Consider the following 24799-nt stretch of genomic DNA (forward strand, 5'->3'; position numbering starts at 1 on the left):
TTGTCAGTCGGCGATGGCTGACATGGCTGGCTTCACCCTAATCAACTGCTGAAAGACAACCAAACTTCTTGTTTACAACATTCAGCTTTAAAATAACATTGCCTAAGATCTGAGGGTGTTATCTAATGATTAATCCAAATGATCTGTGTCCATAACTGCTCAAACAAGAAAGACACATGGGTATTGTTCATGATGGTTTGCTTGTAGCTGTATTATTTTATTACCACCTGATAAAGGCTCAAAGTGCAGCTGTCCAGAAATACACCTGAAGCAAAGACAGGCTTATTTAAGTCAGAACTATTTGGTTGAACTCCATGAATTAAAGAATCTGGCAAATGTTAGGGCGTCTTATTCATTTGGTATCAATAGTCATACATTGCTGCTCTTTTACCAGAAGAAAAAAAGAATAATAGGAAACTGGTTTCTTTCACATTTGTGATCATAAAATCACAAGCCACACCTATGAGTGATTCATAGATTACGTCGATCATTTCAACAGATCCTGCATTCGTTGAAAATGACTGACATCAAGCGGGTAAGTCTGATGTATTTTTGCCTATTCTAGCAAATGCTTTGACACATTCATGCAAGCGATTATGCACAATACTCTGCTGTTTCCTTTATCATCCATGTGCTTATCACATTAAAATGAATGATACTGGCTGTCTGCTGAATAGTCTTATGCCTTTAAAACATGTGGGCATTAGTTTATCACATAAGGCATGATTTGCAAAATAGCTGAATCAGCTATCATAATTTGTCAAGTGTATTTTCTATACATTTCTATTAGACTTTACTTGTTAATGTGTCCTGAATTTTTGAATTGCTCTCAGGGGAATCTTTAACCATTTCTCTAAAATGGTAATGGTAAAAACTTATATGACTGTAGCAGTCCAGCCAAAAAGAAATGAGTAACATTTTTTATTGGTTCGTTTATTGGTTGTTTTGTTTACGCAGAATGCAAATAATGACTTAAGTTGTTCTTTTATCTCAGACATGTATTAGGATGTTACACACGTTGACAAGTTTCGGCGGAAACTTCCACCTTCCTCAGAAGTGTCACTTGGTGGTGGTTGTGATGTGTCTTTATCAGCTGATCTGTCAATCAGTTGATATTAGGGAGGCATGATTGTTCTGTCAAAACTGACAACAACTAGGGTCATTATCAGAAACTGAAGACATAATGAATACCATTGTGTATTTTTCTGTTTTCACTTGTCACTTTCTTTCTTTTGCCTCCAACAGTAAATAGCAATCTATGCCTGGTTGCAAATGCAAATGTTCTTCTGCTTCATTTTCAGAAGTCTGGTCTGTTTCCCCAGATGGACGGACTGTCCCTTCAGTCTCCGCTCAGATTCCTCAGTGTTTTGGTTATCTGTCTTTTCCTAACTAAGTATTGTAAAGGTAACTTAAAACATGATCTTAAGAGGTCACACTCAGATGGTTCAAAGATAACTACTGACTGACTTTGACTTTGTACAAAATCAACCACAGGGGAGGACTTCACATTAATACAGAGTTGCAGTAAATATCTACATTTTTGTATAATTCTGAATATAAAGGAAAAAGAAATAGATTTTTTTTAATTTCCAGGTCAGTCTCAGTTGATGGGTTCACCTCAGCCAATAGTGGCAACAGTTGGCGATAACATCATTTTACCATGTCACCTGGAACCTGCAGTGGACGTTGCTGCCATGACATTGGAGTGGACAAGATCTGACCTGAAATCTACATTTGCCTTTGTGTGGCGTGCTGAGAAGGAAGTTACGAAAACAATCAGTCCATCTTACAAAGGAAGAACATCACTGTTCACTGATGAACTGGAGAGAGGAAACATTTCACTGAAACTCTCTGATGTGAGACCTTCTGATGCAGGAAGATACAAGTGCTACATTCCAGACATGCTTAAAGGATCTTTCATTGAGCTCGTTGTTGGTAAGTGGAAATGTGTAAACTGTCCACATACAGTTACCTTCCTTAACTTCAATGTTTTAGCTTTGTGTAGCTCTGCTTTGGTTTCAAGAATTCTAACAAAAAAAGACACCAAAATACAAACATTTTTTGCTACAAAGGTTACTCTAATTCATTTTCAAAAGATTATTTTAAAGTCCTAGAACAACCATCAAAACAGAAAGTGTTTTTCGTGGTTACCAACATTTCACTGTTGGTACTATAATTTACTTTACTTCATTAATGGCATAATTCTTTTCAGACGTACGATCCCTTTGTTTTTAAATGGCTCAGTCAAGAGTAAGGCTGTTCTCATGCACTGTCCATTATTTTCCAACTAAGAGTAATACAACAAATTCACAATATCCCACATAATGCACATGCATAACCCATGTATTTGGGAAGACTGATAATAATGTAAGGAAAGCTGGTGAATGACTCACAAAAAGACACCTTTCCTAAACCCTTCATGAGATGTAATGGAGATGTGAAATTGGACACCCCTAAGCTTGAGACCAGGGGCCGAGACACAAAACAAATATTATTTAAAATGTGCTTACTACGGCATTGTCTAGATTTAGGGAAAATGTTTTTTTATTTGTTATTTTAAAATACTGTCAATAACTTTATTTTAATAAATAATAATCATTTATGTATTTGAAATGACACCACTATTTTTTAGGAAGTTTTCTTTTTGCTCATCACCAGGTGCTGCGTCCTCACCTGTCATCAGTTTAGCAGGGATTGACAGAGACAAGGGGGGAGTGGTGTTACAGTGTGAGTCTGCAGGCTGGCATCCAGAGCCTGAGGTGTTGTGGCTGGACGGTGAGGGAAAGCTCCTCTCTGCTGGACCTACAGAGACAGTCAGAGGTCCTGATGACCTCTATACTGTCAGCAGCAGAGTGACTGTGGAGAAGAGACACAGCAACAGCTTCACCTGTAGAGTCCAACAGAGGAACATCAACCAGACCAGAGAGACACACATCCAGGTTCCAGGTAAACACGATTTATAAAACGTAACGCATGTTGTGATTATCTTTTTAACTTCAGATGACGTCTAGTTTTGTATCATGTTATGTAATTCTGTATTTCATCATTTCAGCGGATTTCTTAATGGTCCAGGCCCCTTCTTCTAATGACACAACTGGTTTGGCTGTTGGTTTGGCTGTTGGTTTGGCTGTTGGTTTGGCTGTTTGCATTGCTGTGATTCTAATACTTCTCTTTTTTGTGTGGAAATTGAGACAAAACCAAAATGGTAAGTCAATAAGTGATTTGCAGTTTTTATTACGAATATGTATTTTATCAAAACATTTACATAAAATCCTTTTTTTTTTAGTTTCAATATGAGTTTTTTGTGTTGACGTGGCATTTCATGACATTACATTGGAAAGGAAATATTCCTATTTTGAAATCTATCCTTGTTATTCTTATGGTTTAAGACAGTCCAAACATATTTGTAACCATGAACAACTTTTTCCAAATCCAAAAACTAGAGTAATAAAACTCAACTTTGTGTTGTCACAAGGTATAAAGTCCGGAGTCTAGATGACCCCGAGAGCAAACAGGGGAATGTTCTGAGTACGTGGGTCCATTTTCTGTTTAAGAACTGAGAGCACTACAATAGGATAAAGCCCATTCGGGTATAAATAGAAAACAAACATTCTGTGAATTCACAAAATTAGTCTCCTATTCATTGTCTAAGGAGCAGCTCCAGACTTTATATCCTATGGCATCACAAGCTGAAAACTTACTTCTCTTGTTTCTGGCTTTGACAGAGAGTAGCTTGTGTTCTCCAATTGTAGTTGAACTTTCCAAGGCCATGGGAATAACAGACTGGAATTCTTAGGTTAGGTGGTGTTCCTCTTTAAAGGGGATAGATATGGGATTCATACTTCCCAGCCAGTAGGTGTCACACTCACACACTCGCCCGCTCTCGCTCCACTCTTCAATTCTACAGGTTGCCAGGTTCATAAACGACAGACACTGGAGACAGCTAGCCAAGTTAGCTAACATTAGCTATAAGTTAGCTGCGTTAGTTAGCAAACATTAGCTTACCTGTCCAGAAGGAATGCAGCAACCTCTGCGTGGCTTTTTAGCCCTTTTTCTGCCTTCAGCTGACACCAACGATCAAAAGCTGAACCGATGCTGATTCTGGTTTTGCTTCTCCGTTTGTCGGCTAAAATTTGCGACGGATAGCGCTGGGACGTCGCCATTCCTCTGCAGCTATCACAATCTGGCAACCCTGAGCTCCCCCCTGTAACCAATGTAACCCAATGAAAATATTGACATATTTTGGGCACGTCAAAATTTCTAAAACGATTATTTCCTCTACTGTAATTATTTTTTTTCAGGAAAATATAGAATTTAATTCTACATCTTTCTAGACGTTCTGCAAATGTATTATTTTTTTAAAAATATTTGTTTTGATGAAACAGCTACACATATGACCTTAAATTTTCACACAGAGACCAACAGAGATTTTCCAGATGAAAATAAGACAGAAGAGACAATGAGGCTCATGGCAGTTCAAACAATATCAAAAGACTCAGAAGACGAAAATAAATATAAAAATGTAAGTGGGAATCATGTGAGAATCACGACATTATATCTTTGTTGAGGCAGAGGCACACCAAGAGCAGCTCATGGCAAAATCTTTACACATTGTTATATGCATGATGAGCTTTACTTGTAATAATGGTTGGTTAAATGCTTTGATATTAAAATGTGTGGGGGGGAGGGAGAGGGAGATAATGTTTGTGCAATCCTGTGTATATCAATCTAAAATAAAAACCATCACAGCAGCAGCAACAGTACAAAGTTAAGACTTCTGTTGTCTGTGCCATCGAGTTGTATGCTCACGATGACGTCATTACGCTATGCTGTGGTGAAAACCCCTCAAATGAGGTGCAGCAGTGCCAGAGGAATGAATGTTTGTCATGTCACATCGTCTTTTGCACTCTGTTCTTTGCACTTTGTTCATTAAAACTGAGCAAGTTTTCAGAAATATTTTGTTATCTAATAGTTTGTGTGTCTATTCTGCAAAATCTGATGAAAATAAAACACGTCCCACTCAACTTGCATTTTTATAACCAAACATTTTTCCCACCCTGTCTATCTTTATCTTTGCCTTCCTACAGCTTGAAGACAAACTAGCTAAAACCACGAATCAGCTCCAGGATGAGGAGCAGAAGAGGAAAGACGCAGAGAAGGAAGTGGAAAACCTCAGGACAGAGGTTAATTTCTTCACCTTTTCTGCATTTGTTTAGATTGTTTTGTTTGTGTTTTAGTAATTATATACATATATATATATATATATATATATATATATATATATATATATATCAATGCAGCATTACTTGACTCAGCGTGGCCAGAAGTGGTAATGGAAAAAGGGCACTTAGATACCAAAGGTTGCCCTTTGCGTTGCTATCAGACGCAGAGGGGTGTAATCAAGCATCAGTATTTGAGGACCTAGGATTAGGAATGAGAACAGGTTACAAAAATCTTAAGGAAACCAATCTATTGCAAATTCAAACCAAAATTGTTGCTTGAATTTGTCTTTTCAGTTTTGCTGCACATAAACAGCCTTTACCTGCTGACAACACCATAGAGCAAGAGAACTTTATGTCCAACTATACTCAGACTTATTTCCACTGTTGCAAACAGACAGGTCACAACTTGAAAAAAAGTGTTTTCAGTCACTGGTTAACAGTCCAGATGTGCTCACATTCACTGTCAAACTTTTACCTTATTAACATCCATCTGTCTGTCTGTCTGTTAGCTGAAGAACGTCAAACAAGCAAGTGACAGGTGCAAAGAAGAGCTTGTGGAGACTCAAACCAAACTGGAGAAAAGGAATGCAGAGATCAGGGATCTGAAGAAGGAGGGAGACAAAGTACACTCAAAGCTCTCTGTCTGTGTCTGAGCATATTGTGTTTCATTGATCATTGCTGAAACACATATAACTCTCCCCTTCCTCTCAGTTTAAGAGGCAGCTGAGTAGGAAAGATGCAGGGAAACCACCGATTCCAGAGAAGAAGCTGATGAACAAGAACAGGGAGGTTCAGAGTATCAACTTAATCCTTTGGTTTCTGTTGTGATGTCTTGATGTCTTTTCCTCTTTCTATCTTTTCAACATGATATTGATGGAGGATGAGCCAAACTATATCTGCATTAAAAAGTTTTAAATCACAGCTTTCAGCCAAGCAGAAATTAATACTCATCCAGAACATCATACAATGTGGAGAAAAAAAGTGTGTATCTTTATCCTAAGGAGGAGGAGAAGAAGAAAGGAGGCGAGGAAGCTCAGAATGACGATGCAACTTTCAAGACGTCAGAGGACTTGGAGAGCAAGAACAAGGTTCGTATCTTCACTTTAATCACTACGGTCGTTTTGGTATTTTTGTGTCCTTTTAACAAGATGTGTGTGATAAAAACAGATTTGCATAAAAATTTCATACATTTCAGTTTACCCTTAAAAAGGTCAAATGAAAAGACTAACTAGCAGCTCAGAGACTTGATAATGTGTATCTCATTTACTTTCATTTACTTTACTAAATAATGCGAATGATAATAAAATAACTTCCTCCTCTGGTCTCTTTAATCGTTCTCCAGGATGAGCAGGAAACAGAAGGGGGAGCTGAGAAAGAATCGGAGACCCAGGCCGAGGTGTATTATTCACCTAAATCAGTATCTTTGAGCTTTTAAATAATTTTATCAAGTCATACTGTCACATGCTGATGCACACGCACCTTGCAGTGTGCAGCATGCAGGTCACTTAACTTTCCATTGACCTTCTGTGTGTGTGTGTGTGTGTTTTCTTTGCACTAGGTGGGGACAAGTGAAGAAAAAGTGTCGAAGCCGGAGAAGCCAGAGACAGAGTGTGAGACCTCTGAGGAAAAACTTGAGGCAACAACAGACTCAAAAGAACAATAACAGCAGACAGCAACATCAGAAGAAGCAAAATAGGTTTAAAATAATTAGCTCATGCTTGTGTTACGCATCCCAAGGCTGGTAGACAGTTACAAATGATGCCTTTTAGTTTGTAACTCCAGCTCCAAGACTAAAATGTTTTCCTAGCAAGAATTAAAAAAAAACACAGAAATAATAAAATATTAAAGCTATACTGCACCCACAAAATGACCAATTTTAAATGGTCTTGCCATGTTACCTAGAATTTGTGCAGAACACTGTTTTTCTTGATGCCTCCATGGAACCTCACTAAAACCGTACTACAGGGCTCGAAAGGGTGACGTAGCGGAAGTGGAAAAACCGCAGTGCTTAGCGGGCGATTGGAAAGTCTGTTTACGTTGTGCGACGCTACAGTTATGTTTTGTTGTTGTTCTTTTAGCGAATTAACATTAACGTTAGCGAGTAGTTAACTGCCACAATCCTTCTCAAGATCGCTACGGAAAAGGATCGATGGGCTGAGATTTTTCTCCTTTCCCACTTGGAAACAAAGCCAGGGACCTCGGATCTCTGAGCTAACCAAGAGGCGCCGAATGGCTTGGATAGCAGCCGTGAGACAACCAAACCTCACTTTCAGCATTCGTTCACTGCATTATCACAGCGGTAAGTTAGAATCAAAGCATGTGTTGCGTTGTTTCATACGTAGCATTTAGTAGGCTGCTAGCGTTAGCCAAGCTAACATTAGCCGAGAGCAGCAAACAAAGGAAAATCAAAGCACACCCTCTCTCTTTCTCTCTCTCTATCTCTCAACTTGGCATTCCTAAATTCATCGCCGGTGTAGTCGCTTATTCCGTTGACAAGATAGAGGACTAGCTCCGCTTCAGACAACGGCGGCAGGTCATCTAAATTCTGAGTCCAGCTTCGGTGCTCGTAAGGATCCACTCCACCTATTTTCCTGATTTTTCGAGGTACTGTTTGACAGACTTCTCCTTAGCCTGGTCCATTTTTTTGTTGTGTTCCTTCTCGCTCCTCGCTTCGCTTCTTCGGTCTTTTACCAACGTAAACAAACAATAATGACCGCAAAAATGGCTCTTGTGACCCACAATGCATTGGGCAATCACCTGCCCTTTTGAGCCCTATATAAACTGTTTTCCGTGGAGGCATGAGAAAAAAACAACAACGCTTTCTTCACAAATTCAAGGAAACACTGCGTGACTACTTGATTGACAAATGGTCATTTTGTTTTGTGGGTAAAGTATTCCTTTAACGTTCCAAAAATAAACCCAAAAGTGATCACACATTTTGATTTTATAGCATGCTCATTTTTAGCTATTTTTTACCCTTTTAATCTGCAGTTGGCTTGTAACCTTTGTTTTTAGTTTTTAGCTATGGTTTTCATTAAATCTTCCCACCATCACTGTAATGCACAAAGTCAATATTCATCTAACATAGAGCGGAAAAGACTAAACAAAACAAAAGGCCATGTTTTATTTTGACTTTGTGAAATTAGCCTCCTTTAGAGACCAAATCATGATGTTTATTTTTGTTTTATCTTTGTACTCTCTCTGATTTATGTTTTAATAAAGCAACCTTTATTAAAATACTTGTGATTGTAATTAAATGTACTGATAGTTATGTATAAAATATGAGAAAACCAATTTAAAAACAAAACAAAAACTCTGATATACTGGTAAAATTACATCCAGCCACATGATATTAAGAGCAGAAGAGCTTTGCGTGTATCATTTCAAAGGAATAAAGATCCTGTGAGGGTCCAGACCCTCACAGTGAAAAGAAACAGTCTCAAACTCAAAGAGCTACAGTCTGGTTGGAACGATACAGATAGCTGCATCTGAGACGGAAACACAGAGAGAAAGGATATTCTCCATCATGAAACATCCCGTACTGCAAACATCAATATTAAAAATCAGGACAAAGACATGTATCTGCAGCTTGTGGCAAATACAGTTTAAATTTGGTTGTGCAGAATCTGATAGTCACTCACAAAGTGGACGGTAATTTGAGACAGAAGTTGCATCAATTTCAGATTAATATATGCAAAACAATAATATAAGAACTTCACTGATATCCAGGTTTTAGATCAGTGGTTACAGCTAAATGGATGCACATTAAGTCACAGACCCTCATTTGATAAGATGTCTTTTATAATGTTCATATAAAAAGAAATAATGATACAAAAAGAAACATGTAAAATGACTGTGTTTCGTTAGCCCTTCTTAGAGGCCATGTCCACTGGAGACACTGAGCGCTGCCAGTCGCTTTGGTAGACACAGAACCTCACTGTCTCCACTACTGACTTTGTTTAAATACCCAGTGTCTGTCACGTCTGCTTCAGTTCTGTTTTTCTTGCCCATTCTCACTATCAGAGCCTGTTTAATTAATAGCAGGTCTAAAGAGGCTCTCTTCTGTCCCCTCTGTCAGTCCCAGGCTTGCCATTCCTTCAGACTTTCCCATTTGTTTCAGTCACCTGTCCCTTTTGTCCTTACTAATGATGGCCAAAAGGAACTATTTTCTCTATTTTGGATTTTTTTGGTCAGCTGTGTATGTGTCTGCATTTAAGTCCCCCTCCCTTTGTTGCCAAAATTTGCTGAATGTGATAATATCACATGTTTTGTCCTTCATGATTGGCTCCACCTCAGCCAACAGCGAAAAGACATTTTGCTTTGCAGCCAGAAATCTCTGGTGAAGAGCTCCTACAGGCAGATTCAACATTACATTGTGTAAAATCTGAGACACAGTATATTAATGCTGGTTGGCTTCAGACAGTGTGAACCTAAGAAACAAGTCCTGTTCTGCCCCCTGCGGTCACGTCAGTGGTGTGCACAGAGGGGGGGTCGCCCCCCCTCGTGGCGCAATTGTTGAAAAACGCAGGCTAAAATGTCCTCTTGGGAGCCAAAATGCACGCTAAAGTGTCCTCTTGGGAGCCAAAATGCCCTCCTGGGAGCCAAAACGCGCGCTAAAGTGCTCTCTTTGGAGCCAAAAAACACACTAAACTGCCCTCTTGGCTGGTTAAAACATGATGCCAGAACTATATCTCACAGAAGGGGGAGGACCCCCACACCCCCCCCAGAGATTTATTTCCTTCATACATCCATGTCTCTGTGTGTTCTTCACAGTCTAACGTTGAATCTATACAGTTCTCCTGGATGCTGATCCTAACTACAAACTAACTTGAGTAGTCTGTCTAGTTAGTCTGTGTTAAGGCTATATAATGTGCCATTTGTAGAACATATAAACATGACTAAAGTGCCCACGAAAACACGCGGAACTTAGTGCCCTCTTCAGCGGCGAGAACGCGCTGCATGTGCCCTTTTTTCTTTTCGCCCCTGCCCTTCAAAAAGTCTGTGCATGCCACTGGGTCACATTGGAGACCCAACAACAAGCTCATGAAATCCCCAGTTGTTGATTCTAATGGCAGCTCTAATATTTCAGTGATCAGTTACCTGGCAACAGACTCAAAGTTCAGCTGTTCACAAAGATACGCAAAGTGAAACTGTCTGTAGGAAAGCAGAAACAGTTACCTCACTGTGTTAAAAGTTTAACTGATAAATTAATTCTCACTTTTTCCAGCGTTAGACTTTAATCAACAGGTCTCTACCAGGGACCTATAGTCTTCTGTAGTTTTAAACTTTCATTTATTGCTGACTTATTTCTCCTGGTTCAAACTAGATCTGATGCAGTTGATAAACCAGAGTGAGATAAGGTCACAGTCTATCAATGATTCACAAATTTTATAGATCTACAGTCTGAGGAAATGACAGACATCATGAAACAGGTATGTTGTCTTTTAAAGTTATTTTGCCTATCCTACGCGATTTAACTTTTATTCTAAAAGACAGTGTCACTGTCTGGAATTAAAGTCTGCATTTAAATCACAACTGTAGTTAATAAAAAAGGAACAAAGTCGATTTGTGTTGGTGGAAATGTTGAAGCCAGTGTGGCAGTGAAAGGAAAACAGTTTTCATTGCACCATGTGTGGGTTTTGTTGCATGTGTTGACAAATGTTGGAATCAAAAGAGTGTAATTTGATGTAGTCAACCGATGTTAGTATTTTGATAATTCTAACAGGAAATATTGGTGTGTTTTCTTTGTTGCACCAGACAGACAGACTGTCCCTTCAGTCTCTGCTCAGACCACTCAGTGTTTCGTTGCTCCAGCTTCTCTTCACACACTTTTGTAAAGGTAAGGTTTAAGCATTATTTTAAAAATTATGTCAGCAGACTGCTGTTGAGTGTTTAGTGACATTTTAGTCACCCAAAAACATTTACTCTGAAGGGGAAAAAAAAAAGTCCTCGATTGAATTAAAGCTCAAAGGGCACAGCCAGAGAACGTGTTACAGCTGCATCCACTACAGCATGTAAAATAATTCAGATTGTTGTCTTCTGATTTTTATAGTCATTACCTCTGACGTCAGGTGTATGAAGCCTGGGTTGGGTGTTCTTTGTCTGGGGCAAAGCCACATACAGTTACATAGGCTTATTGTAAACAGCTCAGCATGAAAGGTGTTGGGATGACAAGTTGGGTTTTTTTCCCAGCACAAGAATTTATAGGTTCTTAATCATACCTTAGATGCTACAAGCAAACACTGTTGACGAAAGTAATTGAATACATTGCAGTGAACACTGTGCAGCTTTGTAGATATGTTTATTCAAAAAAATATTCTCATTACATTAAATGTAATTGGGTCATATTGCATGGCTGGATGGCTGGATGTGTTCATTAATCTGACGTTGCAATGAAAGACAAGTCACTGACTGTAAAATATGAAAAAATATGAGCTCCTTTCAGCTTTCTGCTCCTATGACTGATGCTAGATGTTTCATTTCCTTTAAGAAAAAGAGTCTATTATTAAAATAGTGTCTTGGCAACATCGTTCTATTGTGAGCAAATAAATAAACAGATTTTTTCTTTCAGGTGAATCTCAGTTAATTGGTCCACCTCATTCAGTAGTAGCAGCAGTTGGAGACAACGTCATTTTGTCATGTCACCTGAAACCTGTGATGGATGTTACTGCAGAGACGTTGGAGTGGAAGAGATTTGACCTCAGACAAAGATTTGTCCATGTGCTGCGTGCTGGTCAGAACCTCGAGCATGTAAAAAATCCGTCCTACAGAGGAAGAACATCACTGTTTGCTGATGAACTGAAGAGAGGAAACATTTCACTCAAACTCTCCAAAGTACAACTCTCTGATCAGGGAATATATCACTGTGACATTCCAGAACTGGGAAAACAATCTTCAGTTAAACTCGTTGTTGGTAAGTAGACACATAGAGGCTTCAGCATCATCACATGATAGCTGATGGGTTCAGAGACTGACAAATAAAACACTGATGCTGGTAACTTCAAATGGCCGACTGAGGGCTTAAGAAACTGAATAATACTCAAATACATGATATCATATAAAGCTATAGTTTTTTCCATCATGCTAATGTCGAGCTGTTCTCATGTGCTGTTCACTCGTTTACCTACGTAAAGAAATGTGCCAGAATATAAGCCATTTAATTGTAAACTAATAATTCATATATAACCTGAAGTATAATCCTGAAGGCGTGTCACGTGACAAATGCACTAATGGGAGTAAAGAAGGAGTGAAGCCTGCATAAGGAGGCAGGTTGGGGAGGTGGATGGGTTTAACAAACACACAACTTTCCCCCAAGAAACCAGTGTTCATGTCCCATATGGAACCAAATGAACTTTAAGTTAATTTAACGTTCCAAGCATGTTTCTCCTCATAATCCTAACCTTTTTAAGTTTACTTTCCTAAACCTAACCTACATCATTTTACATTAATTATATAACGCAACAATGCCCAAGCATGATTTTTGTTCCTAAACCTAACTGATGTAACTTAATTGTCCTGAACCAACCCACAAAACTTTACATAAAGTGACTCATCCAACCATGATTAATCCTTAACCTAAATTACCTATCTTTAGCTCTCTTAGCCTAACTTGCATAACGAAATGTTAAGTTTGTATGTAATGCAATGATACCCAACCATGACTCTTTTCCAAAACCTATTGTATGGAGCTACGCTAAGTATGTAATGCAACAATGCCAAACCATAACTAATTTCTAAACCTAACCTAACCTCTTCTGTCTTTTTTAATGTCTTAAGATATATTAAGAACCATTGAATGCAGATACCTTGTTAATGTAGAGCTCCTCCATGTCTTTATTCCTGACAAACAGGAAGCTTTACAAATTCGCAGATATACAGTCCTTGGTCCGGAATATATGTGAATTTTTTCCAAGATGCTTTTAATCATTAGCTTTGGAATCGCACACATTTTGAATTGTAACAATTTTGAGATAATTGTCTGAAGTATCCATGTTTTCCGTCCACTGCTCAGCATCAGGTGCTGTTTCCCCACCTGTCATCAGTTTAGCAGGGATTGACAGAGAGAGAGGAGGGGTGATTTTAAACTGTGAATCTAAAAGTTGGTATCCAGAGCCTGAGGTGTTGTGGCTGGACGGTGAGGGAAAGCTCCTCTCTGCTGGACCTACAGAGACAGTCAGAGGTCCTGATGACCTCTATACTGTCAGCAGCAGAGTGACTGTGGAGAAGAGACACAGCAACAGCTTCACCTGTAGAGTCCAACAGAGGAACATCAACCAGACCAGAGAGACACACATCCAGGTTCCAGGTAGACGAAGTATCTTTCTATGATGCAGTCACATGTTGTAGCATCAGCCAGCTGAGGCCTAATTTTGTATCAATGTCATGTTATTCTGTGTTTTATCATTTCAGATGATTTCTTTAAGGTCCAGTCCAGTTCTTCGTCTATCACAACTAGTTTGGCTGTTAGTTTGGCTGTTTGCATCCTGCTTATCCTGTTCCTTTCCTTTTTTGCGTGGAAATGGAGACAAATGAAAATAAGTAAGTCAAACATTAACTGCAGTGCTTTGTGAATTGTGTAACAGTGTAAATTATTTTATTTTATTAAAGTGTCTTATTTTCATAGAAAAGTACCATTGTGCAAAGGTTTGTATCATATGTTACAAAAATGCACACAGAATGGTTTCACATGATATGCTATAAATTAGTGTCTCACAATGATGTTACATACGTAATGTAAAGTTACAGAGGTTAGGTTTAGGCAAGTTAAGTTTAAGTTGAAGCTGAAAATAACTCAAAGGTCACTTGGCTTTTTCACGGTTCCAAACACTGGTCTTCTGGAGAGCATCTTGCATTTTGTGACCCATCCACCACCCCAGCTTCCAACCTTATGGGCCTGCTTCCTTCTTTAGTCCCGTCAGCACATTGGTCACGTGATTGCAGCCTTCCAAAATATGTGGGTTCAACACAAATTGCTGACTCATGGTTACATTTGTTGAAATGCTGGGGCATTACTTTGCGTAGGAAAACTAGCAGTGCATGAGAACAGCCTGTTACAGATGTCCTGGTTTTAGACTGAAACATCTCACATGCTGCGATGCCTTCCTATATCAAATATCTGAAATACTTGAATTCTACTGCTTTTTTTTTGCACAGAGACCGAGAGACGCCACAGGGATGAAACTGAAGAAGGAAGGAGGAATCACTCTGAAACTAACAGAACGGATTACCATCTTGCCGCTGCAGAGGAAACAAAGCCTTTGAAGGGAAAAGAGGAAAAGAAGAGCAAACATGTATGTAAAGAAACAGGAAATTACTTTGAGCACAGAGAACAAAACCAAGAGCAGGACGAGTAAAGATTGATCTTAGCAAGAAGGATACAACAAATAGGATTAAGAGAAGAAATTAAGAGGAGTACAAGAGCACAGATGACACAGAGCTGAGCAGAGCTGGATAAAGGGGAAGGACAGAGTAAAAACAAATAAGACTGTCCTCCACAAAAACCCAACACCATAGGTCATTTGTACAAGCAGCTTATTGCGACCATATTTCTGTCTACTATTGTGGACGACACCCGTAATTATGAGGAAGGCAAAGGAGGAAGTCAAGTGACAAAGTGTGAAGAGCGACACAGTTCACATAGGGAGGTGGTCAGGGTGGATGAATGTGCCAAACAAACCCAGGACTTCCACCCAGGAGACCACTGTCTGTGTCCCGGGTGAAACCAGAAGTCAACCTTAAGTTATTTTAAGTTAGATCTTAACTTTATGTTAAAGGGATAGTGCACCTAAAAATGAAAATTCAGCCATTATCTACTCACCCATATGCCGAGGGAGGCTCAGGTGAAGTTTTAGAGTCCTCACATCACTTGTGGAGATCCACTTGTGGAGGTAGCAACACAACTCCACCTAATGCAGGCTGACGGCGCCCCAGATTAAAACGTCCAAAAAACACATAATTGAAACCACAAAATTACTCCATACTGCTCGTCCGTCGTGATCCAAGTGTAATCTGGGGCACCCAGCCTGCATTAGGTGGAGTTGGACTCTCCCCTTGGATCTCAGCAAGGTATGTGAGGACTCTAAAACTTCACCTGAGCTTCCCTCGGCATATGGGTGAGTGGATAATGGCTGAATTTTTATTTTTGGGTGCACTATCCTTTTAAGTAACATGACAACACGAAACTGTGATTTTTTTTCCAAAACCTAACTAAGTGGTATATGCGTTAATTTAGGATATAATCAAGTGGGCCATATTCATAGATATATTTGAGAACAGGATACCAGACTCCAAGGTGGTGCCTCATAAGTTAAATGAGATTTGGTTGCCTGGCAGATTCTAGCTTCTGGGTTGACATCTGGGGTATGTGGCCCACTTAAATTTGGCAATACTGTTTCTCATGCTTGTTCCACCTGTGAACTCACTCAATGTCACAGATTTTTTTAATCGCCTTCCTCAGCTCGAGGGAATACAAAACCTCCATGGATCAAAAATTCATAAAAGACAAGAGTCATAACTGACATTGGTCGCAGTTTGAAAGTTCCGATCAACAGTTTTACAGATGCTTCTTTTGTAAATGTGGTCTATGGGCGAAATGCTTTTTGGGCTAATCCGTAACTGGCCACTGGAAAAAATTGGAAGTGGCTTCCCCGGGGGCCTGGGTACAAACAGCATATGTGGTCGTATGGGAATGTAGTCAACACAGAACTTTAATTTTTGCTGGGACAATCACAGGTTCAAGGTAAAAATGAGACAGAATTGGCAAAATCCAAATGAAGATGACAACAAACATCAGAGGGGATTACATTAACAGAAAAAGAAAGAAAGCCTGACATACAAGGAAGAACTAAATAGAAATATGTCATCGCCCGAATAACCTATTCTAAATAGTGACCAACTTTTGGGGTGCGATGACTAAAAGCTATATGTGTAGACATGAACTTAGTAATAATTTGTCCAGTCTTACTCCCTAATAAGGAACATGTGACCCACCTTGTCTCAAATCTCTGTCTCCTCTCTCTTGTTAAAGTGGCCATTAGTTTCCAGGCAGAGGTTCCAGGAGGAGCAGCAGAGGAGGGAGGAAGCTGAGAACAAGGTTCAGATCCTGGAGGAGGAGCTGCAGACGAAAACCGCAGAGGTTCATATTTGTATTTATTTATTTTGATTTTTTTTTTAAATAAAAGAAAACATTACATAAATGTGTAACTTGACAAACGTTTTTTTTGGTCACTGTTGTCATGTTGCCTTACATGTCTTAATCAAAGATCATGTGTCTAAACTCAGCTCCAGGATGAACACACCAGGAGAGAAGAAGCTGGGAGACAAGTTCAGAGGAAGCAACAGGAGCTGCAGAAGAAGACACAAGAGGTTCATCACTTTACTTTCAATACTATGAAAATATTGTTTCTTCCCCCATAAACATTTTTCCTCTCACTTTTTGATGGTATTTTATTTCTCCCTAAAACTTCTGATTGTTTATTTTAATTCTTGCATGTTAAATATGTGAAATGAACTTTACTAAGAGAAATGTCATGTGTCACATTAGTGTCCTATATTTTGTTTTTCATCCAAATTGTAGTCAGGATTATGGGTTAGTGGAGTCCAAGCCTGAGAGCGGAATGACATGAGTTCTTTTCCAGACCAAAACACAAACAGTGGTTGAAGAAACTGAAAATAAAATACTGAGCAGGAGTCTCTCAAGGACAGTCATGTGAATTTGTCCTTAAACTCAAACACTGAATGAATCAGAGCTTTAAGTAGAGTTAGGTTTTTACCTTAGGTGTGATTGTGTTGTGTAATCACTTCCATGCAAGAGCGTTTCTCTCATCTAGTCTTCCTCCATGTCTCTTTACTTCAAGCTGGAGGGAAACCAGGCTGAAACCAACAAACAGCTCCAGCAGGAGACACAGCAAAAGGACAGAGCTCAGAGTGAAGTGCAGAACCTGAAGAATCAGCTGGAGACCAAGACAAAAGAGGTTATATGTATATATATATATATATATATATATATATAATATGATTATTATTAATTTGTAAATTTAGATGGTTGACATGTCTACTCAGCTCTTTGTAACTTCTCTATATCACTCATTTGTTTCCAGTCCATCCTTAAATGTGTCACAGTCTCACTTTGTTCTTCCCACATGTACCACTCTTTGTATGTTGAGCTCATTAGAACACATAAATGACAAATATCAAAGACAAGGGTAAAAGTCCATTTTAAAGAACGAATCCAGAATCTAAGGATGCATGATAATATCCACACATCACTGGTATTGGCTGAAAGTGGCTTAAAATGAAATTTCAGAATCAGCCAACATGCTTTTTCTTATTTTAGACAATGAATAAATATTACATGCACTGAAAAGTATTCTACCATATGTCTCCATCTGCTGGTGGGCCGTCAGGACAACAGTATGCATAATATGATATTGATTCCACGACAGAAGAGACTTGATGATCACTAAAATAATAATAAGATAAGAATAAGTTGTTATATATCGGCATATCAATATCGTGCATCCCTACCTGAACCGTATGTATTTAAAGGGGAACCCCACCTAAAGAATTCTAATGCTATTCCCATTGCCCGGCTAAGTTCAATCAGTATTTGTGAACATGAGCTACTTTCTCTCAGAGCCAGAAACAAGACAAGGAAGTCTCAAACTTACGTGTCATCAAGATTGTCCAAGTGTAAAGTCTTGAGCTGCTCCATAGACAGTGAATGGGAGGCTGTTTTTTTAGGGGCACACAATGATTGTCTTCCTGTTTATACCCAAATGAGCTTTGTTCTATTGTAGTTTTCTCAGCTGTGAGACAGAAAATGTACCCAGATACTATATTTCCCTGGGTGCTCTCAATATCATCCAGAGCAGTGATTCTCAAAAGGTGTGCCACCTTTACAGGGAACCTATTTGTCGCAGTTCATGTGTGGAAATTATTAATGGGTTTTTTTCTTATCTTTATTGTCCTATGTTGAGATAAGAGTGATAACATGTTACAGAAGCTGCTGTGCACAGATATAAATACAGGTGTGCCTTGAGATATTGGCTCGCCCTTTGGTGCCCTTGGGCACAAAGTGTGAAAACTACTGGTCTATAACATCTGTTAGCATTCATTGTTGATGGAGCAGCTTTAGAATTTATAATTGACAACATCACAAGTTTGAATTTTAGGACTCTAGTCTGAGAGAAACAAATAGTTTTGGCCTGTTTGAGGCCATAAGAATAACCTTTGCGAATTTGGGACCAAAACATAAAAGGTTTCGTTCCTGACTGTGGTTTATTGTCTGAAAAAATAAAGCAACAAAAGGTTAAAATAAAAAGCCAAAATATTAGCTTGCATCAAAGTCTGTGTGCTTGACTGAGGCAGGAAGGCTGGTGTAATATTAGACATCAGTGTGTTAATGTATTTAATCAATATGATGTCTCTCCTCATCTCTCTCCCCCCTCTCACCTCCAGAAGAAGAAGAAGAAGAAGAAAAAGGAGTCTGAGGAAAAAGTGAAGACCTTGAAGGACGAGCTGCAGAACAAAAACACACAGGTTCATCATTTTACCAACCTGCCTACTGTTTTATCTTCTCCTTATGATACAGATTTGTTTCTGGGCCAGGCAGATGAGAATTCAGCCCTCTTATTACCTTGTTTTAGCAAAACAGCCTCCAATTTTTAATTTGTTTTTTGTTCACATCACTGTAAATACATGAAATAAACTACAGTAACAAATATTTATCATGAACCACAAACAGCAAACAATAAAAATACAAGACAGCTGAAGTTAATGTGTCAAATGTCGCAGCCACTGAGCTCTGGCAACAAACAAAGGAGGACTCAAATGCTCTCAAAGCAAAGTAGGTAGCATGAAGGGAAATTAAGAGGTGATGGGCAGTAACAGACTCACAGGTTGGCAACAGGAAGGCAGTCCAATCATGCAAACAAATCCAAGAGGGTCAGGAACAGGTAAGAAGAAAGCACAGGTTTGGGTTCAGATGTCTAGAAGGCAAAGGTCATCACAGGCAACCTGGAAGTGGATGAGTGGAAATGGGTTGGTCATACTGCAGGGCTGACGAGGGAAAGGCGGTAAAGTCGGAGGGCATCTGGTGGATGGATGAAGTACTGCAAGTCCAAAGAGTTCCTGAGAAATGGGCTGAGTGAAATGAAAATTACTGAAGCAAATATTCAGTACAGTTACATACACATATTCCATTTTTTGTCCTCATTCCAAAAAAGGTAATTTTCCAACTGAGCTCTTTACACCGCCAATGAAAATTAGTATTCCACTCATCTACATGCAGCCGTGCATACTGCAATTAACGCCCCTAACATGTTGTTAATCATGTCAAAAGTTGGACAGCAGGCGCGTTTGCATTGAAATTTGATCAGTAGCTGACCACAGACAGAGACATGGCAGTGTGTCGCAAACTGTGGTAAAAAAATCCAGTTGAGACGCATGTTGATAATGTGCTGTAGACATGTCCAAATAATGTGATTTAAACCTGAATAATACGAACATATCCCACATGTCATTGTCATGGTCATATTCTCAATGATAATGCAATATTAGCGTGCATGTAAACACAGCCTGTGTGACAGTCACATTCATGTCCTATATGTTGTTTTTAAGTCATAGTTCAGTCAAGATTATAGTTAATGGAGTCCAGAATGATTTGAGTCCTTTACTGAGCAGAAGTCTCTTTAGCATTATCAGATTGCTCTCTCTTACATGTATTTAAACTCAAATACTGAATCAGTTGAGTTGAGTTTTTACTCTAGGTTTGATTGTGTTGTACAAATCACTGTAATGGGTTAAAAAAAGTATGTCTCTCATTTTGTCTTCCACAATGTCCTTCTTCGCCTCCAGTTAGAGGTAAACCAAGATGTTAACATCAGGCTGCTCCAACTGGAGACACAGGAAAAGGACAACGCTCAGAGTGAAGTGCAGGCCCTGAAGAAGACCAAGGAAAAAGAGGTTAACATGATCATTATTACTTTGTTAGATAACTGACATGTCTGCTAAACTCTTTCTCTCTGTATCTTCTCCACATGGCACTCATTTGTTTGCAGCCTTGTTTGTCCTCAGCCCACCTTTAAATGTCTCACAGCTGCTCTTTGTTTTTCACACCTTCACTGCTTTATTGTATGTTAAGTTTATTAAAACATATAAATGACGAGTATCAAAGACAAGGGTAAAAGTCCATTTTGAGGACAGCTCATGTTCATTCATTCATTAATTCAAACCTTTATTTAAGACTTGGGAAATCAGTTGAGGGAGACCCTCATTTTCAATGATGCCGAGCACGAACAAAGACATTAAACCAATTAATGGGCAAACAAAGAACAATCATGCATATCAGTTAAAACAAAAATGAAATCATACAAAACAACAAATAACACTTGTAATATATGGGCTCTATAAGTAGAAATACAGGGTGATAAACATGGTACGGTGTAGATATATAGGTAAAAACATTTACACTCAATTAAAACAAGATCTGAAATAAGGCACTTAAACTGCCATAAGGGCGGCAAAGTGTCTAAATTTAAGATCTTTTGTAGATTATTCCAAGTATAAGGTGCACTGTAAGAGAATGACAATCTTCCTAGTTCAGTTCTGATTAAAGGAGTGTGAAGACACAGCCTATTCTGTGAACGAGTGCCAAGGTTATATCATTTATATAAATTGAAAACAATAGTGGCCCTATCACTGAGCCCTGTGGGACACCTTTTGTAATATTCAAAAATTCTGAATGAACATCACCCATCCCTACACTTCCTGCTGTAACATCGTCTGTCTGTCTGTCTGTCTGTCTAAAGTCTGGTTTTAAAATATCTTCAAAAACTTCAGCATAAACTGGTCAGTGACGTTCTCTCAAAGTGATTTTCTCTGCTAACAAAACTCATTTCTCCCTTTATATCCCTGAGTAAGTGGTGATGTGTAAATGCTATTAATTAAATGCGATGTCTCTCTTCATCTCTCTCCTGTGTCTCAGCTCCAGGAGGAGAAGAGGAGGATGAAGCTTGATGAGGAAGTGAAGACCTTTAAGGAGGTGGAGTTTTAAAAAAACAAGGTAAATCTTTTCACCTAACTCAACTAGCTATTGTTTAATCTCTCTTTTGTTTAATCTTCGTGATACCACATTTATATGATGCAGAGACCACGATGACTAAACATAACCATGCCACCAAATTATAGATACCAAGCTTTTGACACTGCCGCACAAAGAGGAATATTTTTGTATTGTCCTGTGTGAACGAACGTTAACAAATGGTAGATTTTGTATTTTGGTTCACAGCAAAACTGAAACTAAAATATTAGCACTTATTTCCATTTCTGTAGTCAAAACACAGACACAATAAAACTTCTCATTAATAAATACACAGAGAAGAAAAGCCTGAACAGACAAGTTTAGTTTATTTCAGTCATTTTCCAACTTATAAAACTACAATACACTGGTAGACAGACAATGAATAAACACAACAAACGTGTATATAATGCTTACTTGATTAATCTTACAACATTAATGTGTGTGTGTGTGTGTGTGTGTGTGTGTGTGTGTGTGTGTGTGTTGTCTCACTCTCAGTTGGAGAAAAACAAACGTGAGCCGGAGATTTCCAAGACACAGCCTCAGCAGCAGAACAACAACTGCCTGATCAGCTGAATCTCGCCCAGTGGACACAACATGGATCAGGATAAACGATCATTGACACTCTTTACACCCTATAGGTCAAAGCCACAGAACCACTGGAGCTTTTGGAGTTGTGCACTTTTTCTTATAAACCTGTGCTCTCAGTGCACCAGTGACTGTGCTACTTAACTCCCTAAGGGGAACCAATGTTTTTTTCAACCTGGGCCCTATTTTCTGATCTACTTTTGTTTAAATGAGTGCTAGACATTTCTCCAGTATGAAGCTAGGGCTGACCTGCCTGCAGCCCGTGAGCGTGCGCTATATTAAATAATATGGCTCTCAGACAGCGTCAAACAACGTCAAAATACATCCACCAAAAGTGCATTTTGGTGGACAACATGTCTGAATCCAGCTAAAGGTAAACACAGACGTTCATTTCTCCTTTCCGTTATGTTGTCGGATAATTATACTAACAATCCGAGCCTTCTGTGTAAAAAAAATGCACTTTTAGTGGACGTATTTTGACGTTGTTTGACGCTGTCTGAGTGCCCTATTATTTAATATAGCGTGTGCTCACGGGCTGCAGGCAGGTCAGCCCTAGCTTCATACTGGAGAAATGTCACATACTGAACATCCTATCACTCATTTAGACAAAAGTAGATCGGAAAATAGGGCCCAGGTTGAAAAAAACATCAGTTCCCCTTTAACTCTCAGATAATTAAACTGTATAATTGTTTTGTTGTTTTATATATACACATTTGTTTCTAACATGTGGCTTCTTGATGCTAAATATAATTTTGTTTTTTGTTTTTAATTCAATTATTATCATAACCCAGATAAAATGTTACATTTTAACCCTTTGGAGTATTATTGTTTTTATTTGTTCTGTCAGATTCAATAATATCTAAATAAAGATATAATAATGTTCACCTAAAGTGAAATATGTGCATTCTTTGTTGTTTTGCAACATCACTTGTACCAACAAACTTTTTTAAATGAAACTGCACAATCTTTTATTTATGTTTTCTGTTCAAATGAACAGATGATATATTCCAGCGTACTTTTCCTTTAATGTTTTAAAAAAAAAACTAAAATAAATAAATAAAGGTGAAACAGTAAAAGAGTGTAGCTGCAGAATATGAACATTTATCACCTTTCTAAATTGTTGTGTTTTAAAGCAGCTCATCAATCTGGATGTATTTCATTTTTATGTTAAAAGAAAGTTGTTCAGAAATCATGATTATCAGGTAAAATGATCCCGTGCTTCACAATCAATAAATAAAAAAATACAGGAAATCTGTTTTTCCTTCCTTCATCTCAGTGAACAAGCCGCTCACTGGAGACGCTCAGTTCTACCCTCGGGCTCATCACAACACAACTCAGTTTGTCTTACCATGTTGTTTCTGTTCCTGGCCTCTCAGACATTTACAGGCGTACAGTTATAGGTTTGTGTTCTGTCACAATATGTGTATGAATAAACATGTAAAACCTTTTCAGTGCAAAACTAAAGTTGCAATCCACTGAACTTTACCTGAACAGAAGTTAATATGTATGTATAGACTGCATCATTTACAGTCATCTCAAGTCCTGCAGCACTGGCTGTGTGTGTGTCCCAAAACCTGATAACACAGCAACATTACACCACATGAAAATACATTATAAATGTATCCGCTGTGCACAGTCACATACCTGTAGCCAAACTAGACTTCAGGGTTCTAATGTGATCAAACTGAGGTTAGTGATTATGTCCAGAGATGTACTGGGACTGAAATTCATCCTGGTCTTATGAGATAGAGAGGCCTCTATGTGAGCTCCTGCAGGGCGAGACAGGAAACATTCTGGGAAGTCATTTTAACAAAGACATGCTCAAGACTTCCAAGAGCAAAATACTCCTCAGCCATCGATATCTACGTACACATTTACATATTTGTAAATATATTTACTCAGATTTGGAGATCTTTTTTCACTCGTTTACAAATGTGATTATGCACACATGGTTTCTGAAAGCACATTTGCTGTTTCCTGTATCCTACACATTAGTATGAGCATGTTAGCATGCTGACTTTAGCAACTTTAGCATTTAGCCCAGAGCACAGCTGCACTTCTAAATGCAGCTTCACTGAGCTACAGGCATGATGGCAGAAAAATGTTTCCCAACTTGAGGGTCGAAACCACCACAAGGGGTCACCAGATGTTTTGTTGTTGGGAAGCTCTGTGATCACTTCACTTGATTTTAATTATTTCTTAACTTGATTTTTCTTGAAAATAAAAATTCACTGACATTTGTTGAATTTTTTTTCAACAGATTTCATAGACAGAATAATTTAGAACTTAAAGCTACTTCCTTTTTAAAGCATTTAAGCAAAATAAATAATAAAAACAATTACACAGACTTATTTGTTCATTTGAATAACCAGTGTGTAAATAGAAAAATAATTGAGTGGTTTCAGTTTGCGAAAGCTTTTTAGCATTTTTGCAAAAATATCAAATAATGTACAAATGTCACTCTTTGAATACAAAATAATATCTTTACTTATTGTCACAGCGCGGCTCAAGGGAGGGACAAAGAGGAGAGGACACACATGACTTTTGACTTCATATTTATTTCACAAAACATAAATGTAACCAATGCAATACAAAGTATGTAAATCAGTAACTTCAGTAGTGTGTTGTGTGTTGTGTGAGTGTAAGGTGAAGTGTAATGAACAAAGCAAATAAACCAAAACCAAACAACAAGCCATGTGCGTGAGGCCGTTTACACGTACACGGTGATTTTGATAAACGGAGACATGCGTGCCCTTCGTTTACACGCAAACGGAGATTTCTCCTCTGAAAACGAGTCTTTCTAAAAACTCCGGCCAGAGTGGAGATTTTGGAAAACTCAGGTTGCGCGTTTGCATGTAAACTGAGATAAACGGAGATAGACGGAGTTATAGGCAGCCGACGTCACAGTATG

At 38.6% G+C, this 24799-nt stretch overlaps 2 protein-coding genes across 2 annotated transcripts; both read left to right on the forward strand.

Moving 5' to 3' along the window:
* Window positions 1–517: 517 nt before the first annotated feature.
* LOC126403905 (butyrophilin subfamily 3 member A2-like) lies at window positions 518–22133 on the forward strand. The gene is made up of 13 exons (XM_050066725.1): window positions 518–535; window positions 1302–1404; window positions 1594–1935; window positions 2659–2946; window positions 13632–13760; window positions 14376–14512; window positions 16249–16356; window positions 16503–16586; window positions 17078–17194; window positions 18681–18761; window positions 20079–20186; window positions 21208–21285; window positions 21799–22133. Exons 1-12 carry the CDS (start codon window positions 518–520, stop codon window positions 21274–21276), a joined length of 1584 nt encoding a protein of 527 aa, XP_049922682.1. The 3' UTR covers window positions 21277–21285; window positions 21799–22133.
* LOC126403855 (protein FAM133A-like) lies at window positions 3108–8409 on the forward strand. The gene is made up of 7 exons (XM_050066671.1): window positions 3108–3205; window positions 5088–5183; window positions 5732–5845; window positions 5934–6011; window positions 6224–6310; window positions 6565–6618; window positions 6781–8409. Exons 1-7 carry the CDS (start codon window positions 3203–3205, stop codon window positions 6883–6885), a joined length of 537 nt encoding a protein of 178 aa, XP_049922628.1. The 5' UTR covers window positions 3108–3202; the 3' UTR covers window positions 6886–8409.
* Window positions 22134–24799: the final 2666 nt, after the last annotated feature.

Source organism: Epinephelus moara, chromosome 17 (assembly GCF_006386435.1).
Source record: "Epinephelus moara isolate mb chromosome 17, YSFRI_EMoa_1.0, whole genome shotgun sequence".
In the NCBI taxonomy this organism is placed as follows: domain Eukaryota; kingdom Metazoa; phylum Chordata; class Actinopteri; order Perciformes; family Serranidae; genus Epinephelus; species Epinephelus moara.

Excerpts from the sequence above, each read along its gene's own strand:
- LOC126403855 (XM_050066671.1), top strand. Across the intron at positions 6,012-6,223 it reads TGATGAACAAGAACAGGGAG|GAGGAGGAGAAGAAGAAAGG; the intron begins GTTCAGAGTATC and ends CTTTATCCTAAG. Across the intron at positions 6,311-6,564 it reads ACTTGGAGAGCAAGAACAAG|GATGAGCAGGAAACAGAAGG; the intron begins GTTCGTATCTTC and ends ATCGTTCTCCAG.
- LOC126403905 (XM_050066725.1), top strand. Across the intron at positions 17,195-18,680 it reads TGGAGACCAAGACAAAAGAG|AAGAAGAAGAAGAAGAAGAA; the intron begins GTTATATGTATA and ends TCTCACCTCCAG. Across the intron at positions 18,762-20,078 it reads TGCAGAACAAAAACACACAG|TTAGAGGTAAACCAAGATGT; the intron begins GTTCATCATTTT and ends CTTCGCCTCCAG.